The sequence below is a fragment of the Tachypleus tridentatus genome, chromosome 9, assembly GCF_004210375.1.
Source record: "Tachypleus tridentatus isolate NWPU-2018 chromosome 9, ASM421037v1, whole genome shotgun sequence".
Classification (NCBI taxonomy): domain Eukaryota; kingdom Metazoa; phylum Arthropoda; class Merostomata; order Xiphosura; family Limulidae; genus Tachypleus; species Tachypleus tridentatus.
Genome location: NC_134833.1, coordinates 156,455,863 through 156,480,149, shown reverse-complemented (window position 1 = coordinate 156,480,149; position 24,287 = coordinate 156,455,863). Strand labels below are relative to the sequence as shown.

Sequence of the window (24,287 nt, the reverse complement as noted above, 5' to 3'; positions counted from 1 at the left end):
TGGATTTATGTTAGTAACATGTCAATTTAGTGAAGTATTTAAGTTAGTGTTAGTTTTTGCACATATTCTGTTACTTCATCATTCAGCTGTGAAGTTGTACAGGTTAAATTACCTCAACAGCACGGTTAGCATGTCACTTCTATTTGAAAGTTATTTGTAAATGTAGGACTAAGATACAATGTTATATATGCAAAGGAAACTTGTAGAAATGCCAAGTGATAAACTAATTTGTTATCATTACGTGGGTTGGACTCCAAATTATTTTTACCAAATAATTTAAAAGAACCAGCCTAAAAACAATATATTTATATCTTTATGATGTTGACAACAATAGTTATGCTAATAATGATGAAGTGAATTACTGATATATCACTACTCATTCTCTTTTTTTGTTCTTGGATAAATCCAGTGCATGTTAACAATCATGTATAATCTTTTTTCCAGCAAACACAGATAAATATACAATATTTTTCATATATATATACACACACCCGTACTAAATGTACATTCACAGGGTGCCTGAAAACGTTCTGTTTTAAGTTAATCAAAATCAAGAAAAAATATTTTTCCTTGCTTTTGAAATTCACATAATGTTGTGTTGTAACCTACAAGGTACATAATTCTTCCTGTGATTCTTGGCATGTGTTTTACTGAAGTCATGGCAACAGGAATTGCTTCCCTTATGTGACCTTATTTTAGTGTCTACTGACTGACTGACTACACATTACTGGAAAGTGGTGTGAATGATTAAAGCAGGTGACCCCTGTTTGAGGGTATATAAAATTTTGTTTGTTTCCTTTAAAGTGTTCTTTAAATTCATGTCAAAAGACTGATACACAAATCACAACTTTTAGTCATAAATCTGTTTAAAGATTTTTTTCCAAATCCTTTTATTTCTACAGTTTTCTACAGTGCTTTCTTTCCCATTAAAATAAACAGAGCTACATTCGACTTAACACTGAAAAAGTGTTACACAACATGAAATATATAAAGACAAGCAAATTATTCTTCCCTGTCTAAATACACTTTCAAATTTGCACATAACACTGTAAAATATAACGTAACACAATAAAAAATATATGAAGTACAGACACGTATCATAACCATTCGTTTTTTCAATATTTCTGATGTAGCTAGCATGTAATTCATGAAATTTTTCAGATATAACTTGGTGATCACTTCTTTAAACTGTCTAATAGTTACTAACAACATTTTCCCTTTTGTTTTTTTGTTAAGATCTTAAATGTGTCTTTTAATAATTATATTTGTACTAATACTGTATTCTTTAAGTATTTCTAGATGTGCTTGAAGTTTATTCTCTTCAGGCTTTAATCAATAGCACACAGGATATTATAACAAGTTCTTGTCGCTCACACGAAAACTCAATTTTTTAAGCAAAGGAACCCAACTCAACATTAAATAAATTAATTATTTAGCTTCTTAAGTCAAATGTAATGTAAAGCATAATTAAAAACTAGAAAAATATGTTGAGTAAAAAAATTAGCTTTACCAAAACAAGTTTATGTTTGGATACTTATATTTGTTTTACCTTGAGGAATGATAATTTTACAAAAGACCAAAAACATATACTAACAGTGTCAGATTATGTTGAAATACTTTATTTTAGTAAATTCATCAGGGTAGATTTATCACTGTTAGCAACCATTTATCAGATCCATTACTGCTGATGTCCATACACCAGGTTAAACTGATCAGATCCATCACTGTTGATGTCCATATACAAGTTTAACCTGATCAGATCTCTCACTATTGGTGGTCATTCACTAAATTAATGTGATCAGATTATCACTGTTGATGTCCATACACAAATTTAACCTGATCAGATCTCTCATTGTTGGTGGCCATTCACTAAATTAATATGATCGGATTATTACTCTTGATGTCCATATACCATGCTAAAAAAGTGGGAGTTTGGATCTTGTAGCAACACCTGTGGAGAATCGAATTCTATAAGTCTACCATTTTGCATGACTAATACTCGTTCACTGTCCATAACTGTCTCCATTCGATGGGCAATGGTCAGAATAGTTGTCTGACGAAAAGCCGTGCGGATTGTTTGTTGGATCAAACGATCTGTTTCACGATCTACATTTGCAGTTGCCTCATCAATACAGAGTATCTGGGAAACAGAAATGGATAAAATTCAGTTAATTAATCTTTAATGTTTTTTTACTGTTTTGCTAAATAAATAGCTGTAGATACCTTTAGGCAAATGAACAAAGGAAGAGACAGATCACAAATTAAGTTCTGGCTTGAAAGAAAAATACATGCATAACAAAACTGTGTTTCCTTTGCAACATGGCAGATTATGATACAATCTCTAAACAATTTGTGGTTAAACACAAATTTTTATTTATATATTTTCAAAAGTTTGCTATATAATTAACTATAGAATTTTTGGATTTGTTTAACCATTATCATAACCAAAATAATTACTACCTTTTAACTTCATTTACTAAAATGTAACCTAAAAGTAGTCATTAATGTGGAAGTAAAACCAACCTTGGCTTGACATATAAGAGCTCTAACAAGACACAAGAGCTGTCTCTGTCCTACACTGAACCGTTGTCCTCTCTCACCAACTTCGATGTCCAGGCCTCCCATTTGTTTCACTGTGGAGTGTAAGTGACACTGCTCCAAAGCTCTCCAAAGTTCGGTATCTTGACACCACCCTCTGGGGTCCAAGTTTTCTCGAACTGTTCCGCTAAACACAAAGGGATCTTGAGGAATGATTGCCAGTCTTGATCTGAAAGATTGATGAGTGGTGAAATGTTGTCAAATACACCAGGAATAAAATCATAATTATAATAATATTTTATCATTCTAGCAGTGGCACTACAAATGACCAAGTTGAAGACACAATTTTCTGCTATAAACAACCCTCTTGCCATGTTGTGATCACCAATTTGGACTAGTAACTTGAAAATAATTTCAAATCTTAACACAAAGAGTAATATTGTTAAGAGCTACTATAAAACATCAAAGGCAATGATTAAATAAAGGATACAAGTTCCATGTAGGCTCATGTATTCAGTCTTCAATCATCATTAAACATCTTTATGGTTACACGTATGTGAGTTACTCAAGTTAACATAGAAAGATCAGATCAAATTACAGTTCTGGTGTACATTTAACTTAGTGATCTAGTACACCTGCTGGTTTTTCTGTATACTATAAAGTTAGGCCAATACTGATTATCTAGAATACAGTTGAGTAATATCTACTAAACAAAGAAGCATATATGTCTGGGAAAAAATATATAGTAGTCATATATGTATCGTTTTATATCTGTTCCTTATAGGTTTCCCCATTTATTGATAAATCAGCACCATACTTGACATCTAGGAAGAAATAAGTAAGGTCACGAGGAATGTGGGGTTCCACTCTCCAGTTTTCTATTTAAATAAATACATGTCAATATGTATAAGTATCTGTTCTTTATAAGTTTGCATGTTTCTTGATCAATTAGCAACAAATTTAATACAGTAATACAAGATGGCATGAGAAAGGTCATAGGTGGTGAGAAGTTAACCCCACTTCTAATTTTGAAAGAAAACTACCAAAACAGCACAACTTGACACAATGGTACAGGATGATATGAGAAAGGTCATGGAGGGGAAGTCTGGACCCCTCATCTATTTTCATATTGATAGAATTCTTGAATACAGTATGTCTTTCTTTTAAAGTTTTGGTACCTGTATGTATTTTTCTCACATTGTAATGTTTATTACATTTAGAAAAAAAAATAGAAGCCCAATTTCCTATCCTTTGGTGTTTTTATTTCAACTGTTCAATGGACAAGTAACTTATAAGGTACTTTACATGGAAATTTAGGCTAAAGAGAGAAAAGTAATTACTGAAAGATCTAGTAAAACTACAGGTTGATTAGTTCAGTGCTATTTTTACCATATATTGTAAATCTAGGCCTACAACAATTGTTTAGAATACAGTTGAGTAATATATCTTATGAGGTGAGTTATATGGGAAGTTAGGTTAGAGAAAACAAAGATGATTATTGTTTTTACATATCATTACATAGTAATAAAGTAAATTTGCTAGTTAGTTTGTTCAGTTCTGTATTATTATACGTTGTAAAGTTAGGCCTAAACTGATTGCCTCAAATACAGATTTATTTCAACTTAGAGTTTTTAACCTACATCTCACAAGTATACGTAACCTCTTGTGTTTTCACTGTCAGTAGAAACACTCACATTACGTCTTGAAAGCACCAAGTGGCAGTGATTTCCCAGTTGTAATTTCTTCTACAATCTATTGTTCTTAATTAAACATGACTTACCTTGAAATCAGGACCAAGATCACTGACAATTCATATCTTGCATAGTTATTTGTAAATGTTAAGTTTTGTAAATTTGTGTAAACTAATTTTTTAATGATATCTGTTGTAATTTTTGCATAAAAGAGAGAAGTAGTGAACAGGCCTTGAATAAATGTCCTCATGTTCAAAAACATATTTATGGTAAATAATGAAAACACATTACAGATCTATTAGGGTCGCAGACAAACAGACACGATTTACCTGCTAAACATTTACTAAACAAAAGAAGCAAGCAAAACCACCAAAAAGTATAAAATTATTTTAAAATGAAATCGTTAAAGATACATTTAAAGAAACTGTTTTACTTACTAAAGTAGCCATACTTAAATACCAATGATACTTTTAATGCTTCACTCCATTTTCAGAATATTAAGTAATTCTAATACAAAGTTTATATCAGTGATTTCAGAGACTAAAACCAAATAAATATATTACACTACTTTACCAATATACCATTCCATGATGCGTATAAGATTTCTAGAACTTATGAAGTTGAAAATAAAGACTTTAGTAACAAAGATTTTGTGTTTAAAAAAATAATTTTCCCATGTATGCCATAACCTAAAACACTTGGTAATTATTTAAATAAAAGTAAACTTGCTACATTCAAATGTTCCAAAACACCCTGTTGTCATTATTTCACCATATAATATAATACATTAAATATCCTTAATTATTAAAATTTGGCTGAGAACTGTTCTTTGATGGATGTATCTGCAGATATAGCTGAGAGGTGTTTTTTAAACCAAAATACCCTTTATAAGTTCTTTATAGAATTAAGGGTCATATTATAACCTTAATGTTATTAAATTTACTTTGCAAATTTAATTTCTCCACTATCAGCAAGGTTGTATAAAATCCACTAAAAAAAACGTGTACCCTCCACATCGAGTGCACCCAAAGACGTTCTTGTCCACCCTAATCATCTACGATCTTAGTAACAGTCAACGATGAACAAAGCTTGCGTATTAAAGGGTCTGCTCATCCAAAACCTGAAACCATATATCAATAAATTGTGCATGCCAGTAAATGACTTATAATTTTGTAGAAGTTTTTATACTTTCAAAAGGTTTTCAACTTTACTTTGAAAAGCACCCCAATTATGAAAATAAATCATCCATCTTTTCTTCTTTGATGTCGTGTAAGCAAAAAGAAACTAGAAAGGCTTTACTGCCAGGATTGTGTACATTTACCAATTATGGGTTTTTTAAGCCCCGAAAGCCTCTCCATCTTTAAAGAAACATATATGAACAACAAAGAAAACACAATCACAAGAACCTTAGCTCTTGCAGTCCAATCTGTGAAATATCAACTCCATCAATGAGGATTTCTCCTTTTGCGAGATCAGTGATTCGGAACAAAACCTGAAAGAGGCTGGATTTTCCTGAACCTGTCCTACCAACAATGCCCAGACGCTCTCGCAGGGTTTCGTTTCAAAGCTGACATCACTCAAAGCAAGAGGTAGGCCAGGTCGATATTGTAGACAAACATGATAAAATGTAATCACGCCTTGAGATGGCCAAGAAAATGGAGGCTAAAAAATAAAAATATTCAAATTTAATTTCTGCTGTATGTGATACAAAATATATAATTTAAAGATGTCTTAAAAATATTTCATTTTGTTTGGATCATTGTAAGAGTACAAACTAAAACATGCTTCTAGCTGTAAAAATCATGTACTGACATTGTACTAAATCTTAGTATGTATTCTTACAACGGCTGGTTTGGATATTAACCCAAAGACAACCTAAAAAGGTCGAAACATTGTTCTGTACCTTATTTCAATTAATGTTTTAATACCCATACCAGCCGTCTTGAGAACAGACTTTTACTTCATGTACTGACATTCTACTAAATCTTATTATGTATTCACAAGATGATTGGTATGGGTATTAATCCAAAGATGACCTAAGAAGGTTGAAACGTTGTTCTGTACCTTATTTTAATCAAAGTTTTAATACTCATACCAGCCATCTTGAGAACATGTTTACTTCAACTGGGTTTCTCGTTATCTTAAATTTTAATATATTTTCTCAATTTACAGAATGACTAAAAAAATGTACAAAACTAATTTTAAGAACAAACAAAACAAGTAACTACTTGGAGCCTCCCAAAAGTATTATAAATCACTATGCTATCAAAATGGCTTCACCCCTTCAAATAACAGAAAGTAAGATAATGTAAATCTCATTTAAAAGAAAAAATACTAAGAAGGAGTCTCTTTAAATTGTCTTACTAGTAGACAACATTATGATGGATTATACAATATCTAGCTTGATGAGGTCAGTAATGATCACCTAAACAGCATTCAAATAATAATCAGTGATGTCGAGAAACCCACTTGTTGAGAAATTTATATGCAAAAACGGCTCGTTTGGGTTGAGAAAATATTTTACATAGAAGAAGCGAACAACGTTTGACCTTCTTGGTCATCGTCAGGTTCACAAAGAAAGAGGTAACTGACGGAAGCTGACCACATGTTTGAAAGGGGTTGTGTAACTGTGTGTCAAAATGTAGAGGCGGTATTAGATGTTTGAATATATAATTTTATTTATTTTATTATATTAATATAGGTATAAAGGCGTTCCTTTATATTGGTTTATTTTGGGTTTAAGTTGTTGTATAAGTAAGGCTTCTTTAATTTTGCATTTGTTTATGTTTGTTTCTTTATTTAGTATTTGAGTGTTTTCTATGGTTATGTTGTGTTTATTTGACTTGCAGTGTTCAAAACGTGTGAAGGTGACTTTTTTGTTCTTTGAATCTGGTTTCCATTTTCCTACTTGTTTCTCCAATATAGAAGTCGTGGCAGTTATCACATTGTATTTTATAAATAATGTTGGTGTTGTGTTTGTCAGTGTAGTTTTTACATAGTATAGACCTCAGTTTTGTGCCTGGTTTTTGAATAAATTTGGTATTAACTGGAATGTCATATTTTGTTACTAATTTTTGCCAAATGTTGGTTATTTGTTTGCTGATGTCAGGAATATATGGTATACAGCAGTATATGGTTTCGTGGTTTTTTGATTCGTGAGCTGTATTTACTTTAGTTGGTGGTTGATTTTGCTTTTTTGTCTAGGTGTGTCGCATATAATGTTTTCTGGTTTGTGGAGGAAACTTATTGATGTTGATGAAGTATTGTTTTATTTTGTCTAATTCATCGTTAATTTTATCTGGTGAGCATAGTTTTATGGCTGTGTTTATTTGGTTTCTTAGTATGTTGAGTTTTTGTTTTGTTTCATGTGCTGAGTCCCAAGGAATGTATAGTCCAGTATGGGTGATTTTTTCGGTGGATTTCTGTTTTGAATTGTGTGTCAGTTCTTGTAATTTTGAGGTTAAGAAATGATATTTGATTGCTTTCTTCCTGTTCACATGTGAAGTTAATGTTGGGATGTATAGAAGTTCCAACCACTGAAGCCTGCAAGATAGCCTTAGAACTCTATATCCGAGACCCTAACCCAACTATAGAAATTCCCGGTAACCAGTTAGCAACCCTCATAGAATTCACCACGATAAAGACCAACTTCATGTTCAACAACCAAAACTATATACAAACAAATGGCCTAAGCATGGGCAACCCAGTATCACCAGTTCTAGCCAATATTTTTTATGACACAAGTTGAAACACAAGCAATTAACACAGCATTACATCCACCACTATACTGGTACAGATATGTAGATGACACGGTTCTTGGGATTCAAATCTACAGAACACATACTTAATTTTTCAATCACATTAACTCTATACATCCCAACATTAACTTCACATGTGAACAGGAAGAAAGCAATCAAATATCATTTCTTAACCTCAAAATTACAAGAACTGACACACAATTCAAAACAGAAATCCACCGAAAAATCACCCATACTGGACTATACATTCCTTGGGACTCAGCACATGAAACAAAACAAAAACTCAACATACTAAGAAACCAAATAAACACAGCCATAAAACTATGCTCACCAGATAAAATTAACGATGAATTAGACAAAATAAAACAATACTTCATCAACGTCAATAAGTTTCCTCCACAAACCGTAGAAAACATTATACATACACACCTAGACAAAAAAGCAAAATCAACCACCAACTAAAGTAAATACAGCTCACAGAATCAAAAAAACCACGAAACCATATACTGCTGTATTCCATATATTCCTGACATCAGCAAACAAATAACCAACATTTGGCAAAATTAGTAACAAAATATGACATTCCAGTTAATACCAAATTTATTCAAAACCAGGCACAAAACTGAGGTCTATACTATGTAAAACTACACTGACAAACACAACACCAACATTATTTATAAAATACAATGTGATAACTGCCACGACTTCTATATTGAGAAACAAGTAGGAAAATGGAAACCAGATTCAAAGAACATAAAAAGTCACCTTCACACGTTTTCGAACACTGCAAGTCAAATAAACACAACTAACCCTAGAAAACACTCAAATACTAAATAAAGAAACAAACATAAACAAACGCAAAATTAAAGAAGCCTTACTTATACAACAACAACTTAAACCCAAAATAAACCAATATAAAGGAACGCCTTTATACCTATATTAATATAATAAAATAAATAAAATTATATATTCAAACATCTAATACCGCCCTCTACATTTCGACACACAGTTACACAACCCCTTTCAAACATGTGGTCAGCTTCCGGTCAGTGACCTCTTTCTTTGTGAACCTGACGATGACCGAAGAAGGTCGAAACGTTGTTCTCTCTTCTATGTAAAATATTTTCTCAACCCAAACGAGCCGTTTTTGCATATAAATAGCATTCAAATATTTTATTTTTCAATATTTAGATTATGTCATTTCTTTTTATTATCATTCAATACTGAAAAATGAACATAGTTCACAAACAGAAACTAAAGTCAAGTAAAGTATTCGTTTAATAATAAAATAAACCAGGATATATACATAAAATAGGGTTAACACGGGTATCACAAAGAGAAACTAAAATCAAGTAAAATATTTGTGTGATAATAAAATAAACCAGGATATCTACATAGAATAAGGTAAACAAGGGTAGCCATTATGCATTATAATAAGATTAATTAGCATATCTCATTATAACATTAAGATTACGTGAGATATCTTGTGTGATAACAAGGTTCAGTATGATGTTGTCTAGAGTTTCAGCATGTAAATAATTAACAGTTAAAAAAATTACCTGATGAATGCCTTCCATCTTTTCACTTTCAACACCATCTATATACTGAACCACCCTTTCCACACTCACCATCTCCTTTTCTGTTTCAGTGAAACTTGTCACTACTCCACCGAGAAGTGATGTCACAGACAAGGCATAGGATATTGCCAATCCAATAAGGCCTACCAATAACAAGTCATGAAACATAGGTACAGTATAGTAATTTACAACTATACTTAAACAAGAATTTTGTAGAAATATGTATAACCTTGCTGTAAATTAAAAATTTATATTTATAAATATTCCAATTCAGCATTAAAATTATTTTTGCTTTCATTAAAGTTTTTATCACAGAACCATTTCAATGAGAACAAATTACACAAAACATACGTATTTTCTTAGAGATGAATTACGAAACTTTTTGGAATAATGAAATAAAATCTATGCTATCCCACACTGCACCTGGGTCAACTACTGCATACGCATGTTCAATAATAGCAAGGACTGCAACTCCTGTAACTATAGCAACTCCAATCATCTGCAATCGTAAATTCAGCCACTGGGAAGCACCTAATGCACAAAATTGAGCTTGTTGATTGGAGTCTAATTTTTCAAGATTTTCTTCATGAAACCTGGAAGAAACTTTTCTGTTAGATATGACTGAGTATTTGTAAAGATTCCTGTTATCAGAACACAGGATTTATGGCAATGTAAAATGGAGGTAGACAATAAATTATGTTTATAATTCTTACTGTGATTTAATTCAGTTTCTAGATCTCACCCATAGCTACTCTACTTGGAAGCCTAAATGCATAAACTAACACTTTACCTCAATGTTACCGAATAACTACGTATTGCTGTAAGGCCTGACAGAGTCTCAGAGAAATGAGTATAGATAGGTGACAAACTGATGCTAGAAAGTCTCTTGAGTTCTCGAGATGTGTGGCGGTAATATCGCTGAAATATAAAAAAAACACTTACGCTAATAAAAAACAATAACAAATAAAAAAGAAGCAAAGTTACATGGGTTAAATAGAATAATAAACAACAGTCTCATTTAGAAAACTGTAAGTGAATAGAAAGCTTCTCTGGAAATAAAATAGTGTTCAGAAAAACTTGTCTACTTTTCATACAGCTCACCATTTCCTCTTAATAAAACTCTTGTACAGCAAAATATCCCAAGAAACGCAAGGTGAACCTACAAGTATTTCACAGTAGAATATCCCAAGAAACACAAGATGAACTTACACATATTTCACAATAAAATATCCCATGAAACACAAGGTGAATCATCATGTATTTCAGTCAATATACTAAAAAAAACACAAGATGAACCTACAAGTATTTCACAGTAGAATATCCTATGAAACACAAGGTGAATTAGAACGTATTTCAGACAATATATTTAAAAAAACAAAAAGAACAAGATGAACCTACATGTATTTCACAGTAAAATATGGCATGAAACACAAGATGAACCTACCTGAATGTTATAGTAAACAGCCCCAAGAGGAACTAATAGCAATATAATCCATGGTAAACCAAAACATGTGATGGCTAGTGTTCCAATCAGAGAAAAGAATTGGGCCAGAAGAATGTTAATTATAAACGGAAGAGAGTCATCTACAGTATAGAGGTCTGATGAAAACCGGTTAAGCAGCCGACCCAACGAAGTAACGTCGAAAAATGTGACTCGAGCCTGAAAAAGTTATTAATTTTGTAAGAAGTTGCTCTAAGTTATCTTCTTCAATTGAAATAAAGTTGTAAACCAGTGGTTACACAGCTCTGTCTACAACAAATATAGTAATAAAGTTTTTTTTTTTTTTATTCAGAGGTTACCACTAGTTACACCAAAACATTAGTATTATTTCTACATTAATGCCTATTATTTGCCAAGATTTTCAATATATTAAGCCAACATATTTTTCACAAATACCCTGTAATTAACAGAATTGTTTCAAAATAAACATCTGTGTTTGTTGACTAGAACGGCTAATGAAAAACACTGTTATGAACAAAAGGTATCAAATAATTGTTCCCTTTTATCTCAGACACTTGAGTGGTCAATTTATTACCAATGTCCTAAATTGGAACACTGTCTTTCTTTACTTTTATCCTGGTAAAAAGCTTTTAAAATGTTACTGAAATGCACATATTTTTATTTCTACTGACTATATTTGTGCATAAATCAGCTCTTCCATTATGTGACTTCTTGAACTGCATCAAACTGTGAAGAGCATGGTGAACTGACATCTTGTCACTTAATATACTTCGGAGTCACTTCTGTGTAATATTATCAAATATTTAAAATAAATGATATATTTTGTAAATATATTTTCTCCTTCCATCTTTCTCTGTGTGCATGAATGCCACATAAATCTTAATGTTCCTTCTTGGAAGATTAAAAATATTTAATAAAGAAAGCTTTATGGGCTTATTAGTAAGAGTAACCTGTAATAAAACTGTTTATGAAAAAGTTTGGTAAGTAATGGTAATAGAAGATAACTTATTGCTACACTAAAAAAAACAACTTGTTTCAAATCCTTGTGACACAAGAAAAACAACTGACTTCTAATCCTTGTCATACTAAGAAAACAACTGACTTCTAATCCTTGTCATACTAAGAAAACAACTGACTTCTAATCCTTGTCATACTAGAAAAACAACTGACTTCTAATCCTTGTCATACTAAGAAAACAACTGACTTCTAATCCTTGTCATACTAGAAAAACAACTGACTTCTAATCCTTGTCATACTAAGAAAACAACTGACTTCTAATCCTAAGGACACTAGAAAACAACTTACCACTAATCCTTGTGACATCAAGGATTAACGAGATTCCCATTGTCCCTATCTACTATTCAGCAAAACCATAGCCAATGGAACAGGCTTGGAGAAATCACTAATTCGTGACTATTTGTTATTGGAGAAATCACTAATTCGTGACTATTTGTTATTGGAGAAATCACTAATTCGTGACTATTTGTTATTGGAGAAATCACTAATTCGTGACTATTTGTTATTGGAGAAATCACTAATTTGTGACTATTTGTTATTGTCACTAATCTTTACGAGACTAAGAAACAAGTTATCTCTCATCCTCATCATATTATAAAACACCATTAACCAGGATACTAGAAAGAAGCTTATAATTTGTTCTTGTTAATAACAGCTTACGAGTTATCACTCATCTCCACAGGGTGAGTAAAAATATTTATCACTAGCTTCACAACAAAAAGTGGATCATATCCCAAGTATTTATCACACATAAAATGTAACTAACCCTCATAATGCTAAATATACAGCTTGTCACTAACCTTCATAAGACTAAATATACAGCTTATCACTGATCTTCATATGACTAAATATACTGCTTATCACTGATCTTCATATGACTAAATATACTGCTTATCACTGATCTTCATATGACTAAATATACTGCTTATCACTGATCTTCATATGACTAAATATACTGCTTATCACTGATCTTCATATGACTAAATATACTGCTTATCACTGATCTTCATAAGACTAAATATACAGCTTATCACTGATCTTCATAAGACTAAATATACAGCTTATCACTGATCTTCATAAGACTAAATATACTGCTTATCACTGATCTTCATAAGACTAAATATACTGCTTATCACTGATCTTCATAAGACTAAATATACAGCTTATCACTGATCTTCATAAGACTAAATATACTGCTTATCACTGATCTTCATAAGACTAAATATACTGCTTATCACTGATCTTCATAAGACTAAATATACTGCTTATCACTGATCTTCATAAGACTAAATATACTGCTTATCACTGATCTTCATAAGACTAAATATACTGCTTATCACTGATCTTCATAAGACTAAATATACTGCTTATCACTGATCTTCATAAGACTAAATATACTGCTTATCACTGATCTTCATAAGACTAAATATACTGCTTATCACTGATCTTCATAAGACTAAATATACTGTTTGTCACTGATCTTCATAAGACTAAATATACTGCTTATCACTGATATTCATATGACTAAATATACTGCTTATCACTGATATTCATATGACTAAATATACTGCTTATCACTGATATTCATAACACTAAATATACTGCTTATCACTGATCTTCATAAGACTAAATATACTGCTTATCACTGATCTTCATAAGACTAAATATACTGCTTATCACTGATCTTCATAAGACTAAATATACTGCTTATCACTGATCTTCATAAGACTAAATATACTGTTTGTCACTGATCTTCATAACACTAAATATACTGCTTATCACTGATATTCATATGACTAAATGTACTGCTTATCACTGATATTCATGACTAAATATACTGCTTATCACTGATATTCATGACTAAATATACTGCTTATCACTGATATTCATTAGACTAAATATACTGCTTATCACTGATATTCATAAGACTAAATATACTGCTTATCACTGATATTCATAAGACTAAATATACAGCTTATCACTGATCTTCATAAGACTAAATATACAGCTTATCACTGATCTTCATAAGACTAAATATACAGCTTATCACTGATCTTCATAAGACTAAATATACAGCTTATCACTGATCTTCATAAGACTAAATATACAGCTTATCACTAATCTTTATAACAATAAACCAAACTTTACAGCTTACCTTCAAGATGTTACACAAGAGTTTATCATGTAAAATAACTGCAGCACAAATTCCACCATAAGCAAATAAGAAAGCTCTGAAGAGAGTAAAGACACTGTTGGCTGCAGCCAAGGAACCATACACCACCATATAAAATGTAAGGTTATCATTTGGTAATGTTGCATTTGTCATGTTCTTACCCAAGACTTTAGAAAAGCTGTGAAAAATAATAAAAACAAATTCAATTAATGTGCACCACATATTTTTTTAAAAATATATTTACAAAGAAATCTTAAGAAGGTTAAATTGATACTGTGATTAGTTTTTCTCAATTTTATTATCACTTTCAGATGAGATAAATATCACCTAAAGAAATAATCATAAAAGTTTTATTAAAGATTAAGTTTATTCTTTTCAAATAATAAGATAATTTACTTACCACAATGAATTATCTATAGTGTCTGAATGTGAGTGGTTATTGTCAGTGAAGTTAAAACCACCCTCAAAAGTGTGAGATATCCAGTAGGCCAGCCACCAGTCAGACAAAGTTCGTGATGCTGGATGAGAAATATTAAATATATCAGTGCAGATTATCTGTCAATTTTATTTTTAAAAAATTTATGTTCCTTCTACATATGTAAAGAATGACCATATCTGCACCATAACCCATTTTCTTCTCACAGCTGTTGATAAATCTAATTAAATTACTAAGGAATCTTGAAGTGTGATTTATTTAATCTAAGTATTGTTACACTACAAATTTAAACAAACCTTACTTTGCATCAACAGCAGTGCAAAAAGGACACAAAGACCTAAAACATGGCCCACAGCAAGCCAAAAAGATTTATATACATGAAACTGAACGGTGCCATATTCCCGTTCTTCATCTTGGACGCTCCGATCAACTCTGCGATCATCACCGAAGCCAGTCAAACTAATAAGGCTTAGACTTTCCACACTCAAAGTTTCTGGGGTTAAATTCTCTGGATACCGAAAAGAAAACCTGGGACTGTCAGAGCTCATCCTACTTGTTGATGGTTCATCACCAAATTCTGGTTCTTTAAAACTGCACATGGGATGTGACTGAAACACTAGTGATGGGGATCCTACATTAAAAAAAAAATTATTAATTCACGTTAGCACTCACATAATTAGTATTTTAGTCCTAAACATAGTAAACACAAAACAACTTTGTAGATTCACTACAATTACAATTGTGTTGAGAATGAACAGTAATTAGTACTTGTTTGTTTTGAATTTTACCCAAAGGTTATCTATGCTAGCCATCTCTAAGTTAGCAGTGTAAGACTAAAAAGAAGGCAGCTAGTTAAAAACCATCCATTGCCAACTCTTGGGCTAAACTTTTACCAACTAACAGTGGGATTGAAGGTCACATTATAACACACCAATGGATGAAAGGACAAGCATGTTTGGCGGGACAGGGATTCAAACCAGAGATCCCCAGATTGCGAGTCCAACACCCTAACCACCTGGTCATGCCAGGTTTTTTTGATACTTGTACTTGAACACAAGTTATGGAGAGTTAAATTGCTTAGTACAAAATAATATGAAAAACAAGAACCTCTTTTTACTTAAAAACACACTTAATAAATGTGTTAGTTTTTTAATTAGTAAAACAGTGTTATCATTTTATCCAAGACTTTATGAAGCTCAATGAACTAAACAATTCATCTACGTATGTTAAATCATCACATTAAAAAGCATATGACATGATCTACAGAAATAAGAACAAATGAAATAACATTTCCTCTTAATTTTTCTGATTTCTTAAGATGGCCAATGATAAGAATGTTCAAAAGCTGTTGAAGTCTGAAATGTTTGCGACATTTTCATTGTAACACAGGAATGGGTTGTTATACATTACAAAGACACTGAATGGATGCTGCAGTGCATAGTAAAGGCTGAGTGAAGAATATACTCCACTTGTTTCTGAATGGATGATGTAGTGTCCAATTAAACACCAAAGTTTCATGTAAGGACACAAGTTCCCATCTGGCCTTCAAAAGTATCAGTACCTCAAGTGTGAACAAGCCTAACAATTAACAATTTTTATTTAAAGTTTTTAGTTTTATAACAAACCTGCAAGCTCTCAATAATTAAAACATACAAAGCATTGTTATAAAAAATACCTTGGGCAATTACCCGTCCTTTTTCCAACAATACTACAAAGTCCATTTTCTGACAAAACTGAGTGTGATGTGTACAAATGATTCGAGTTTTGTCCTTTAGAAGCCCCAGGATACAGCATGTAAATAAATGTTCTGCAATATGAGGATCCACAGCTGAGAATGGATCATCAAGAAGGTATATGTCAAAATCCTAAAACAATTATCAACAAAGTCATTATTTAATTACAGAATCAAGAGAAGTCTTGAAATACAATACTGATTTCTTTCTCTTTCACATTCTTTTTTATGGAAAATATGTTTAACTACACCTAACAAGTCTGCAACTGTAAATTAAAAAAATAATACATATATTATAACCATAATTTAAGTCAAAACAAAACACATTAAAATTAAACAAAATATATTGCACTTTTTTAAAAAAGATTGTAGGATACAAGCTACTACGTGGGATCATAAAATGTATCCTCGGTTTTGGAGGTGACTACAGAAATAGGATTCACATTGCAGTGGGGATACACTGTCTATCAGTCTTAACCTCCAATTTGCTAGTCTCACATAAGAAAGACACACAATTAGACTGGAAATTAGAAGAGCAAGATATGGGTACTCAAACCCACAATGTCCCACACCTATATTGCCCTTCACCACCTGCAGACTGTTGTTGGAAGGTGACTGCTCTCCCAGTTAAAATAAGAAAAAGGTAAAAATAAAAATAAGAAAATTAGGTACTACGTGGTTAAAAATAAGGTCATTTAAGAACATGGCACTACTTTCTGCAAATGTACACCTTGAACTGCATATAAAACCACAATAGTCACAGCAAATTTAGTTTACCGATATGGTTCAATGTCGTGTTAATTAGTGCCTCTACCATACTGGGGGCAGGAATGCTAACTTTAAGAGGTAAGTTTCATCTTACTCACCCCCAAATGGTAGTACCTTTTTTACTTATCTGTTACTAGCAAAATAAACACTATTTTAAACAAGTACAAAAGCTATATTTAGTTTTACTAGTCAATCTAGGATAAGTTTGTTTTTTGTTGTTTTACAACTTTATAAATACTTCAGAAATTGTATCTAATTTATTAAAAAGAAACATTATGAGAAATTTCATGAAAATGCTAAAGTAAGTTTCCACTATTATTTCTCCAACCTGATATACAGCTCTACCCAGAGCAATTCGAGCCTTCTGTCCACCACTTAATGTGATACCTCTTTCTCCAACTTCAGTTTCATCTCCAGCATGGAGTTCCTGAGAAACATTTACCTCTTACCACAAATAAAACATAAATATGTAAGCAATTTACTTGGCATAAAAAAATCACACAAATGAAACCCAAACATAATATCCCTAACCTACAAAAACTACTACTCCAGATGGAACTAAATCTCACCACATTGATTCATACAACAGAATAAGTCTGAAGTGTGCTTTCTGGGTTGTTTTTTTTAATGGATCAGTATGTGACTGTAAACAACAAAACCACACAGAATGTCTTTTGTGCAGTTCTGAAATGTGTTTAACCATTTCCGATAAATGAATATAATTTTCAACGTGATTCAAATGAAATCCAGTTGCTCTCAGACAATCCGTTTTTTAACTGAAATTATGTCACTTCTGAGTTTTTCATGATTTCTTCCCCATTATTCTCAAAATGAAATTTCATTATAAATTGTAAAAAAAAAATAAAAATGAAATGATATTATGAATTGTTCAAAAATAAAATTACTTTTCAACATAAAAATATTACACACTCTGAAGGAGAGTAAACTAATGCAACATAAGATAGACAATTAAACTTTCAGAACCTAGTAACTTATCACTGAAAACACTGGTTTAGGTAGCCTCCCAAACTGATAAATATCCATAGTAATATGAAGTAGTTACATTTGCAATAAGTGTACGTACCTTCAAGTCATCCAAAAGGGCACAAGCTTCTAACACACCCTTATATTTTTTCTCGTTATATGGCTTTCCAAAAAGAATGTTACTACGGACCGTGCTGTTTTGAATCCAAGCCTCTTGAGGAACATAACCAATCCCCTTCCTGATATCTCCTTGGTGAATACGGACATAGCCTTTCTTACACACCAAGTCAGCAACAAGGGCAGATAACAGAGAGCTCTTCCCACTTCCAACTTTTCCAATTACCCCAATCAGGTGTCCCTAAAAACAATTTGGAGAATGGATTGTAGAACCTATCTGAAATATAGTACACTACAGCCTGACAAAACAAAATATACATTCCCTTCAATGAGAAAAACAAACAATAATCTCAAGACCCTTAACCTGAATTACAAAAGTGAAGATAATCGTGTCTATTGTTAACTTTCCTTGCCATGGAACAATTAGTGTTCACTCATAAAATTCAGTAAAATATGTTTTTTAAACTCCTTAAATTTAAAAATATTTTACTAACACTTTTTTTTTATAAAAATACATTCAGTGTCCAGTTTTACTATTTTAATTAAAAATGTCACCTGTCAATAAGCCATTTATAAGTCTTACAAAATAAAAAATAACCAGTTTGGCTAGTGTTTAGAGACAATCTGGTTATTCCTTATTTTTCCTGTCAATCATCTGTTAGCAAATGAATCTTTAATTCTCTAAAAAAACGTGCTCTTACAGCTATATCCACTTAGCTAGTGGCTAACTATTACTTCACTAAGACAAATTTAACTTCTCTCAATAAGAGTGTTTTTAAAGCAGTTACACTAAATAGGGTTAGCAATTACTTTACCAAGATGAATATAACTCCAATGATTAACCCTTAATCCACCTACATGAATGTCGCTGACATCACTAAACCATCAAGTATGGGAGATTTTTACTTCACTAAGATTAATGTAACTCTTGCCAGAACATCAGTCATTTATGCATTATATAAAATGTCACTACTCTTTGCTTCATCATAAATGCCATCAAGTGTCATCTGGTGTATTGAAGAAAAAGTTGAATTTGTAACACACAAATAATTATTTAATTTTTTCAGTACTCAGTTTGTACAGGTTAAATGACACTCAATTTAAGTCCAAAAATACAAAAACAGACAAAATATAAAGTTGCTGTTGTCACACAATTAAGTTATCCCATACTGAGATTCCTTTTGGAGTTATCAAAACCACAAGTTTTCTCATAATTTGTGATAAATTCTTTGTTCTTTTCAATGGTTGAAGTGTGGAATGAATGTTGAAGTCTATACTGTTATGAGAATCTATGAAATACAAACAGAGATGCTTACAATAAGGAAAAACTTGCCTTTTTCACTTTCAGATCAACAGGGCCTAATATAAACTGGTTTTCATGCTCATAACTACTGGATCCAGCAAAGGACTTCAAAGTCTCGTGACTGGAATGTTTAGAGGTGTCCAAAGACACCCAAGAAAAGCACCCATTCTCAACAACAATCTTTGAATCAGAGACTGTATAAAAAAATAAGGAATATATACAACTCAAAGTAATTAATACCCTATAAATAATGAGAGGTATAACCCTTATTGTATTATACATGATTTAACCAAAACTAGAAGGAAGTCAGTATTAGATGCACAAGTGAGTTTATTTTAATGAAACATAGTTGCAATTATTTATATCTTATAAACATGATTTAGCTCTACTAAAAAATGCTTAAAAATAATTTCAGTTTGTACAACTCACCACCTGAATCTGTATAATATTCATCCAGGTGCAAGTCTTGTGTCTGAAGAAATTTCTGTACACGATTCAAAGAAACCCAAGCTTCCATGAGGCCATTCAATACCCAAGGGAATGCATTGAGTGGCATGATTAACATGTTAAACAAAGCCACACTGGTGAACACCTGTTGAGACATAAAATTAGAAAAAAGAATACATTCGAAACAATGAAAACTCCCTAACCCTAAAAAAATTAGAAAGAACTAAAAATTTTAAATAAAGACATTGTCTGAGACACACACCAACTAAAGTTGTTGACAACATATTGTATGATAACAAAACTAAGGAATGAAAAGGAAAACCTTTAACTGGACTTGGCATAGTCCACATTGGAGCATAAAATGTATATCTTCACTTCAGAATTTTGTGCTCTCTGCTGTAAAATCAGTTCCATAACATTGGTTTGTTTTAACTACCATTAATATTTGTATGAACTGAAATCTTACCAAATTCATTCCAAAACACGGTTCATATTTTTGCTGTCACCAAATACCTGTATAATGTGGAATCTCAGTATATACATCACTATGTTAAAATCATTTCCATTACAAGTTTTTAGCACTATTATTTCAAATTTAAAAAGATGCCACATTTTTGATGTGAAAAAATCACAAATTTAGTTTTCAATCTCTGTCATTTCAATGTAGTGTTTTTAACATGATAATATTTAATTCTTGAATAAGTTAACATACAGCATCAAACTCTAACAGTTTTAAAAAAATTATTGTTTAGTGATAAGAACAGCAAAAGAAAAAAATTAACTGATAAAGATTTTAAATCCTTTTGCTGAAAAGTCAAAAGTTACCTCCAACAGCTGTTTGATAATTACTCTTGAAAAAACACAATAACTTTACCAACTAGTTAGTTTTATTTACATACTAGCAAAAACACCCATCCCCAGTGAGACCAAAACTTTAAGCTGATCTATCAGTTTAAATTATTCCATCGACTTTAAAAAGGTTAACTGTATGACAGTCTTTGTTTCAATGAGAACAAATCTCTGAGATACTTGTAACACCCACCACAAAAAGTAATTGTTGAGTATTTCAGTCATGCTAAGAACCACTCAACAATAACATACATTTTTATTATTGTTGTTTAATGACACTTTAAAATGTGGATAACAGTGTTCAGTCATTTCAAAAGTGAATGTTGAGATTTACCTGCACGTGCAGCATGGAAAGCAATCATAAACAGGGGACAGACAAATGTACAAACAGACACAATAGTTTGCAATATGTACAAAACAGACACAATAGTTTGCAATATGTACAAAACAGACACAACAGTTTGCAATATGTACAAAACAGACACAACAGTTTGCAATATGTACAAAACAGACACAACAGTTTGCAATATGTACAAAACAGACACAACAGTTTGCAATATGTACAAACAGACACAAGAGCTTGCAATATGTACAAACAGACAACAGTTTGCAATATGTACAAACAGACACAAGAGCTTGCAATATGTACAAACAGACACAAGAGCTTGCAATATGTACAAAACAGACACAACAGCTTGCAATATGTACAAAACAGACACAACAGCTTGCAATATGTACAAAACAGACACAACAGCTTGCAATATGTACAAAACAGACACAACAGCTTGCAATATGTACAAAAAAAAGACACAACAGCTTGCAATATGTACAAAACAGACACAACAGCTTGCAATATGTACAAAACAGACACAACAGCTTGCAATATGTACAAAACAGACACAATAGCTTGCAATATGTACAAAACAGACACAATAGCTTGCAATATGTACAAAACAGACACAATAGCTTGCAATATGTACAAAACAGACACAACAGTTTGCAATATGTACAAAAGATTTTTCATAAATATATCATTCTCACTAGTTTCAATGAGACTAATTAAATACAGTGTCTTCCAAAGATGGCATACAGGTAGAGCTTTCTATTTACAACAGTAGAAACCTCTTGGGGGAATTCAGATTTACACTAAAATAAAAACCTGCTTTACGGTAGAAAAAGATCAAAAGTAACTAAAAACATTTACCATAACACTGTAACTCAACAGGTTTACAAATGTTTCATTTTTTGAGAAGACACAACAGTGTTGCATGTTATGATGCACTTCTTATAATAACTATAAAAACATACATATACATCCAAATTACATTGGTCTTTTTTGACTGCAAGTATATCAACAACTGACAATCATTTGTGACTCAAGAAAATTAATTTTTTCCTTCACTAGTAAACTCTCCGACACTGAATAACAACAGAAACCATACTGTGTTCTGAATGTAGGAAGACTGCTGACTAATATGTTATACTGTGATTTGACTGTAGGAAGACTGCTGACTAATATGTTATACTGTGTTCTGAATGTAGGAAGACTGATGACTAATATGTTATACTGTGTTCTGAATGTAGGAAGACTGATGACTAATATGTTATACAGTGATCTGACTGTAGGAAGACTGATGACTAATATGTTATACTGTGTTCTGAATGTAGGAAGACTGATGACTAATATGTTATACTGTGTTCTGAATGTAGGAAGACTGATGACTAATATGTTATACTGTGTTCTGAATGTAGGAAGACTGATGACTAATATGTTATACTGTTTTCTGAATGTAGGAAGACTGCTGACTAATATGTTATAGTGTTCTGAATGTAGGAAGACTAATGACTAATATGTTATACTGTGTTCTGAATGTAGGAAGACTAATGACTATGTTATACTGTGTTCTGAATGTAGGAAGACTGATGACTAACATGTTATACTGTGTTCTGAATGTAGGAAGACTGATGACTAATATGTTATACTGTGTTCTGAATGTAGGAAGACTGATGACTAATATGTTATAGTGTTCTGAATGTAGGAAGACTAATGACTAACATGTTATACTGTGTTCTGAATGTAGGAAGACTGATGACTAATATGTTATACTGTGTTCTGAATGTAGGAAGACTGATGACTAATATGTTATACTGTGTTCTGAATGTAGGAAGACTAATGACTAACATGTTATACCGTGTTCTGAATGTAGGAAGACTGATGACTAACATGTTATACCGTGTTCTGAATGTAGGAAGACTGATGAATAATGTTACACTGTTCTGTATGCAGGAAGACTGATGAGTAATTATTGATTAATCAAACAGTTTATTCATTGTACCTTTTGTCTGGTTTCTATACCTAAGTGCTTCAGGCCACGTTAACTTTTAAATTTAAATACCAATCACCAAAACATCACTAAAGCACTTTCAGTCCACATTATCCATATAGCTTGTATACAGCAGACTTGTTGATCATTCCTCTTATTTTTAACAGATTTTTCCTACTATAAGTGCTGAATATATTTTCTCTCTTTCCAAGTTTATTTTTGGATGTTTTTTGTTCTTTTTCCCAGATTAGAAAAATACCTGTAAAAATGTTATTTGGCATTTTATGGTGCAAAGCAACTTGGCTATCTAAGCCAAACAACCATTCAAAAAATAAAATAACAGTGAAGATATTATAGAGGGTAAAAGGAAATTATGTTAAGAAAACAACAACAGTGGCCCATTGTCAGTTAAAACTTTAAACAGAATTAAAAATGCCAATGGTCCTTAAAAAATTAAAAACATTTGGAAGGTGGACAGTATCACCATTGCCAATGACACTGCCCAACATAAGGGGTAAAAGCATGATAAAAACATGTCTAAAATAATGCCATCACTCATGGTCGTGATGACAACATGATAGTAAAATGTGGATTATTGCAACTTGAGTATCATACAGGCAACATATTGGTGCATCAGACCCAGACAAAAGAAAATGTTGAGTTAAAAAAACTGTGACCAATGTGTAGCCCAGTAGGAACAATGTCTTCCTTCTGATCCTCACAGAAAGAAAGCAGCCCAAGTCCACAGCAAATTTTATCTGGAAAAGCTTGTTATCATATCACTCATTCCCAGTCAACTGCCAACAGGCACGGAGCTGAGCCTTGAATACAGGGCCGTAGTCCACGTATGGAACAGGCACAGCAGCGATAGCACCAGAGTACACAAACTTAGCTGCAGTGTCAGCAAGCTCGTTCCTGTGAATACCAACATGGCCTGGTATCCAGAAAAACTGGATAGAAGTAGATGTTAAAGAGAAATGGAACACCAAGCAAGCCCCTCTAATTCCTTTTGAATCAAAAAGAGGGACATTTGCCTTAAATATTTCTTAGATTATGAATGCAGGATCAAAATCGAAGTATTGAGTCTGATTTTGATGGTGACTGTTATAAC

General features: G+C 32.1%; 1 protein-coding gene across 1 annotated transcript in view; it reads right to left on the bottom strand.

Annotated features, from left to right (window-relative positions):
* Positions 1-861: 861 nt before the first annotated feature.
* Positions 862-24,287, bottom strand: part of LOC143226737 (ATP-binding cassette sub-family C member 10-like) — a 33,221-nt gene continuing 9,795 nt past the window's right edge. Inside the window, 16 exon segments of the mRNA XM_076458101.1 lie at positions 862-2,140; positions 2,524-2,767; positions 5,636-5,778; positions 5,781-5,891; positions 9,547-9,707; positions 9,988-10,157; positions 10,355-10,482; positions 11,009-11,224; positions 14,199-14,394; positions 14,617-14,734; positions 14,954-15,283; positions 16,328-16,517; positions 17,481-17,579; positions 18,237-18,494; positions 19,587-19,750; positions 19,986-20,148. Coding sequence (XP_076314216.1) covers positions 1,892-2,140; positions 2,524-2,767; positions 5,636-5,778; positions 5,781-5,891; positions 9,547-9,707; positions 9,988-10,157; positions 10,355-10,482; positions 11,009-11,224; positions 14,199-14,394; positions 14,617-14,734; positions 14,954-15,283; positions 16,328-16,517; positions 17,481-17,579; positions 18,237-18,494; positions 19,587-19,750; positions 19,986-20,148 — 2,940 coding nt within the window. The 3' untranslated portion in view covers positions 862-1,891.